Source organism: Micropterus dolomieu, linkage group LG04 (assembly GCF_021292245.1).
Source record: "Micropterus dolomieu isolate WLL.071019.BEF.003 ecotype Adirondacks linkage group LG04, ASM2129224v1, whole genome shotgun sequence".
NCBI classification, from domain to species: domain Eukaryota; kingdom Metazoa; phylum Chordata; class Actinopteri; order Centrarchiformes; family Centrarchidae; genus Micropterus; species Micropterus dolomieu.
The window spans coordinates 28029299-28035835 of NC_060153.1; the positions used below are offsets into that span (position 1 = coordinate 28029299).

A 6537-nucleotide genomic window follows, 5' to 3' on the forward strand; every position below is an offset into this window, starting at 1 on the left:
CAATTGAGGATGAAACAGCATAGCTATCTATCTATCTATCTATCTATCTATCTATCTATCCTATTTTAGATCGTGACAGCGGCTTCGTTTAACCATTTTATAGCCTAAATTGCATAATGGTCAATGACAGAACTCGCACGCACTGTCATTTCGCGCGACTATAGGCCTATTGATTTGTTTTTGTTGTTAAAGCTTACCACAATTTATCCACCTCTCTCTGTGAGGTGGATGACATTTATTTTATTGAAATGCGGAGATATTTTAAACTACAACGTGCCATGAGTATTGGCAACAAATTCGACACATAGCCTACGTCTTAAAACGTCGCCTTCAAAGGAAATCATAAATAGAAATAGTCCTGTCTGACAGAAACAGTGCAGTGATCCTCTGTGCTTGAGGCTTGAGGCAGCGAGGAAAGACGGAGAGATGAATGCGGGCAGGCGGTAACGAGTTCACACCGTCCATGACAGTTTGTGTGCTTTATGGACTAACATGACTTTAATCACCTCGGCATTAGATAATAGAGACATTGTTGGATAGAATAAACGAAAATGAGGGATGTTTCTCGCGCTGTCGAATAACTAACAGCGTTGTTATTTCCTGGTATCTGTATTTGCTTGACGACACTGTCGCATGAATAATCCCAGACTTCTTTTGACACCACGTGCATTTTGAATATCTCACATAACTTGCGCGAAATGATTCACTAGCCGCGAGGGGGGAAAAGCCGCCCCCCCCCAGTCCTCCTCCTCCTCCTCCTCCTCCCCCCCGAAAGAATTCATACAGGCGCACGCTCCTCCCCTCACTTAGCAACCCGAGCACGTAGCAACGGCTGGACCAATGGGCGTTCTTCTAGAGGTTCCACCGACTGCGGTTCCTTAGCAACGCTGTAAAAAAAACAAAAAAAAAAAAAAAAAACTTGCGCTGACGTCCATTCTGTTCGGGAGTATTATGGTCTGTCGGGAATTCAGAGTGTGGCTGCTGGGACTGGAGAAAAATATCTGCTCTGCTAACGTTAGCGTCCGCCGAGCTAACGGTAGGTAGCACTGGAGTAAACATGGAGCTGTCTGCCGTCGGGGAGAGGGTGTTCGCTGCCGAGTCTATCATCAAACGAAGGATAAGGAAGGTAGGCGTGAGGTGTAACGTGCCCTTTTCTCCCAGAGCGTTGGACATTACGCACCGACACCTCTTAATACCGCCGTTGCCCTGCAAGCTAATGAAGTATTTGCTGTTTGTTTCTGATGGCATGCAGGGTCGGATTGAATACCTTGTGAAATGGAAGGGCTGGTCTCCCAAGTAAGTCCTGCTACACTGCGGTCTTGCATTTTTTTCTACTCGCGGCTGTGGTGTCTGTACTGTCTCGGCTGTGGCTGTCGTTAGCTCGCCAGAGCTAGCGAAGACAGCCCGGATTAAAACTGAGGTGTACGGCACGATGGAGATTTTAGCTCGCAGGCTAACGCTGTGGTCATAGTCATAGCGTGTGTCAGCGCTCGCTTCCTCAATGATTAACGTAATGTTTTTATTCACAGATACAGCACTTGGGAACCCGAGGAGAATATTTTGGACTCCCGCCTGTTTGCCGCTTTTGAGCAGAGGTAAGATGTCCGGGCTGGCCTTCACGGGCAGAGCCAGTGAATGTTAACACGTCCAATAAATATATGGTGTCCGCGGTGCACTTTGCTCCCGTGACACTTAAAAAGGGTGTCTTGTCACTGTTTTTCACAGGGAGCGCGAAAGGGAGCTCTACGGGCCAAAAAAGAGAGGACCAAAACCCAAGACGTTTCTGCTCAAGGTAAACTTAGCAGCGCTTTTTGGTGCTTTTTAATGAATTGCACGCGTACGGCCAATAACGCGACGGTGTGATGAACGTTGAATTCACATGTTTTCATGTAACAACATTGTATCAAGTGCATTCTGGTTTCTTAACCGTTAAAGCACTTTGAATAAAGCTAATTAAGTTCGGCCTCATTATATTTCCTCTAAATTCTCAAGGCTCAAATTCAAAGTGGCGTGTCGGTGAATGGGCGTGTATTCAGTTTGTGTATTAGCTATTGGGCAGCGGCTGACATTGTGCCGCTAAATGAGTTTTGGAATACATTAACATAACAAAATACCTTAATCTGAACAACCAGTCGTGTTGTTATAAGCTGCCGTTGAAGCGACTTGCTCAACGTCCCTAATCTTTTAGTAAAATCCGTAGGCTATTTAGAACTAGGCCTATATCTGTCATTAAATCCAAATGTTACTGTCCTGTGGGAATAAAATCAGTTGAGTAAAGCATCATAGCCTGATGCAGTCAGAGAGAGGTTTCAGCTTTTCGGGACAACGAAGCATGAAAATTGCTTAATGACCGACAGTTTCTCTTGAACTAAATACCAGAATCTCGTTGACGGGGCTGTTGTTAAAAATGGGGTAGTGGACTGACTAATACATACTGTGGCCTGACAGGGATGGTTAGCTGTTGTAGTTGTTAATGCAGTAGCCTATTAGTATATGATTGCGACTCCACTCACTTAGCACTTTTTTAAAATTGGTTGATATTTGAATGTGTTAGCTGGTGTCAGGCATGGGCAGCAAGACATTTTAACATGTCACAATAGGAAAAGCACAGGTGTAAATAAGATGTCTGAATTCCATATAGCTGCTTCATTTTCAGGGTCCTGGTGTTGTGCACGCTGCCTCACTGTCATGGCTGTAGTACAAATGAAAAGGCCTGTGAGTGAAATGGTGTCATTTATTAGTATAATTTTTATTAATTATTTCCCTCTCATTTTCTTACTATTTAATAGGCTCAGGCTAAAGTTAAAGCCAAGTCCTATGAGTTTAGGAGTGAGGCAGTCCGAGGGATGCACATCACCTACCCAACCCCAGAGCCGGTTGTCACCTCCAGGGCCAGAGAGGGCCTGAGAGCTGTTGTTCCCACCATCTTCCCACCAAGTACTGTAAACCGTGGAGAAAGTGTACGTGTCCGACTGCCTGAACTGAACACCCGTGAGCACCACCAGCCTTCCCTTCAGCAAAGCAGCCCAGACGGACTCATTCACATACCCAAAAAAAGAGGCCCGAAGCCTAAGCCCCGCTTCAAGGACAGCAGCTGCAGCCCTGCGGTCTCTGAGCCCCACAAGAGGAAAGTGGAAGAGCAGTTGAGCCACAGCCACAAACTGGCTAAGTTCCAGGGGGGTGAAGAGATGAGGCTGGTCAAAGTGGCCCACAGACATCCAGAGAATCACGGTCATAAACACCACCATCACCATCACCACCATCATCACCACGCACACATCAGGGGACTCTCCGGTGGAACCTCCTACAAGCAGCTCTACTCAGACCGCAGCCTGCATCCACACAGAACAGACATGGACATGCACAGGACTAAGGACAGCTCCAGCTACTTGGCACCTCCGCACTTCAAGCACCAGTCCAAAATGAGCCAGAGCCTGAGCCGCCCCGCTGAGCTTCCACAGATGGAAAGGCCTTACTTCTTGGATAGGCCGTCCCCGACCAGGGTCGTCGATGACGACTTGGGTGAAGTGACGTGGAGGCCCTCTCTTGGCAACGTGGAAAAGGTCCTGGTTACAGATGTGACCAGCAACTTCCTGACCGTCACTATCAAGGAGAGCAACACTTCAAAAGGGTTCTTCAAAGACAAAAGATGATTTCTTGACTGATTTCTTCATGCCACGCTTTGTTTTCTCTGACTTGCACCAGAATCACTCTGAAGTTTATACGACATAGTGTGTTCAATAAGCAGTTTTGTATGTACTGTATAAAAGCAAAATACATAATGTGCATACGTGTATATATTAAGTTGGACATCTGTTTAATATGTCAACCAAATTAAATGAAGTCCATTTCACAGCTTGTACTGGTTAAACATGAACGAGTTTCATGTTTCCTTTGCAGCAGCTGGCTACCTTCTGTACAGAGCCTGTGACTATTACTATTTTGCAACTGTAACTAACGAGAATGTATTTTCTTGCTAGCAAATTGTGTGAAGTGAGGCCAGGCCTAGATTTAATATTCAGCCTGTGGCTGGAATATTTAGCTTTAATTGGAACCAATTAGACTGAATATACCCTTTTCAATTCAATAGGGTTAATATTTAAAAATGTACTCAAGCACTTTTAATCCAAAAGTATTAAGAAATCAGTTTGTGTTGTGGTCAAAAACAGAGTCTGTCTCGGAGTTCATAATGTTCTAACATTTCTAATGAGACATAAATAAATTACACAGACGAGTTTTCCCAATGTGTATAACATTTTCCATTAACATAGGCTATATTTTACATTTTCATAGAAATTTTTCATGAAGCTTTAATGTATTAATATAATTACAGAGTTGGTGTCAAATTGCTTTTTAGACGCTTTTCAATAAACCCTTGGACTCTTCTCATTTCGTTGTTCAACTGTCTGTTTTATTGTCAGTTTTTAATACAGCGCCGTCGGCCTTGACCCATTTAAATCATCTTTGAAGAAAACACTTAAGCCTAAACCATAAATGAAATTATGAATTTCATCAGAACCTGTTACGGAATCAGGCCTTCAGGCCACCATCTAAATCGTTAGGCTTATTTACCTGTTTTGTTTGCTATGTATGTTTTAAAGGCCGTGATCTCCATTACAGGTCATTTACATGAATGAAAAAATGCGTTAATTTTTACAGTAGAAGCTGGAGGCCTCAGCCCCGGGCGAAAATATAGGCTAACCTAATTTAGCCAGCAGGCTGCAGCAGGCCTACATTCATTTCTGCTCAAAAGTAGGCAAGCCCACAGACTCACTGTAAATATTTAATTTGAATGCGTCCTGGTATGACCGCAAGTCTGCTTTGTGTAGGCCATTTAGAATTCAGTCATTTTAATAAATGACAGAAAGAAAATAGGCCTACAGATATTAATTCTCATGGGCCCCAAATGCTATCCCTATTTCGTTTTATTTAATTATTTTCATAAAAAGCGGCATTTTTATTTATTCATAATGTTTTTTCAATGGGGACAATAGCCTATATAGCATGAGTAAAGCCACATACCACGGCACGTAGCCAACAGCCTACGCTAGTTTGCAGATGGACTCGATGGGCTTTTAAAATAAAGGGCCTACTTCACTACATTTTTCAAGGTAGGTTAAACGAGGATTTTTTTTCTTTAATTAATAAGCCCATTTCTCCTGAGTGTACAGCCTGATTGACCTCCTTCTTACCGCAACACTGCCCTATTTTTCCCTGACACATTAGGTCCAGCTGTGTGCGTCTGATTCGCTTTAAAGCAGAGCCATCTAGCCTATATTACCGTACCTTACATGCACGGATCTGTTTTGTGCAGAACTTCAAAATGTAATTCCCGAAAAAAAAAAATGGTTGCTGTGCTTGAACCCTTCAGATTACACACCTGACCCTGGTCTCTACTAAAAGCTAATTGACAAGGGCTTAACTACAACGTCACTATATCCAAATGTTAGCTCCTCATTCAGATTTGAAGAATATTCTTAAATCCCTTCTGTCACCAGTTAAAACCAGGATCCATAAGGTCTAGTGGAGTGAAACGTCTGCAGCCTTAAGCCTTACCACTGCTCCTCCTATTATATAGGCTAATAATAATAAATACACAACCATTGTTACCCAGCATGCATTTGGATTTATTTTTGAGTGTATTTACTATTAATTTATTTCACTCTGTGATTATACATGATACACAATTAGGAAAATATGCAGAAACTATTGCTAGTAACAGTAAACTACACAGCTGTAATACAGTAGGATTATATGCATGACCATTTATTCAGCAGTCTTCACATATTTCAGGAGAGAGAGAGAGAGGGGTAGTGGGGGGGTCTTTCCATCTCTTTACTTTTCAAGAGTTTTCATTGTTTGCCGTTGTCAAGTCCATTTTGTCACATCTGGCCTCTCTGGACGTCTGTTAACAACAAAATACTGTTGGTTTTCAACCATTTTGAGATCGAAATGATTTAAACAAGATAACTGACAGTGTTAAAAATATATAATATAATATATGATATAAACCTCACACGGAAACTGTTTCTGAGGTTTCCTGCTGTGCCAAACAGTCATGATATAATCACCGCAAAACAGGAAGAGATACAGCACAACAGCAATGACAAACTCTCAAAAGAGAAAAAGTGCTAACATCATCAGATAAATTATATTAATTTGAAAGTCTGCTGGTAAAAGTTATTAAAGTTCAATATAATGGATGATTATGTTGCACAGTGTGAATTTGGGGTTTGAAGTGAAAGTGGAGAGTTGTGGTGACCTCTATCATCACCATCATCAGACGGGGTATCCATAGTTCCTGTCGCAGCGAGGGTAGCAGTGGGGGTTCAGCCAGTGCTCCAGGTTGGTCTCCTGGGCCCTCTGATCCAGAGCCTGCATGTGGAGCAGATGCTCCTGATAGGGAGGCAGGTAGTAATAAGATGAATAATGTGGAGGTACTGACAGATGAAAAGAAATTGAAAGAAAAAAGCAAGAAAGCTGATGGTGAAGACCTGGTTTGCTGAACAAATTCGTACAAATGAAATGACTGTTGAA

General features: G+C 42.7%; 1 protein-coding gene across 1 annotated transcript; it reads left to right on the top strand.

The window, feature by feature from the left end:
- The first annotated feature begins 930 nt into the window (after positions 1–930).
- cbx8b (chromobox homolog 8b) lies at positions 931–4389 on the top strand. The gene is made up of 5 exons (XM_046048367.1): positions 931–1126; positions 1253–1296; positions 1530–1595; positions 1726–1792; positions 2790–4389. Exons 1-5 carry the CDS (start codon positions 1058–1060, stop codon positions 3651–3653), a joined length of 1110 nt encoding a protein of 369 aa, XP_045904323.1. The 5' UTR covers positions 931–1057; the 3' UTR covers positions 3654–4389.
- Positions 4390–6537: the final 2148 nt, after the last annotated feature.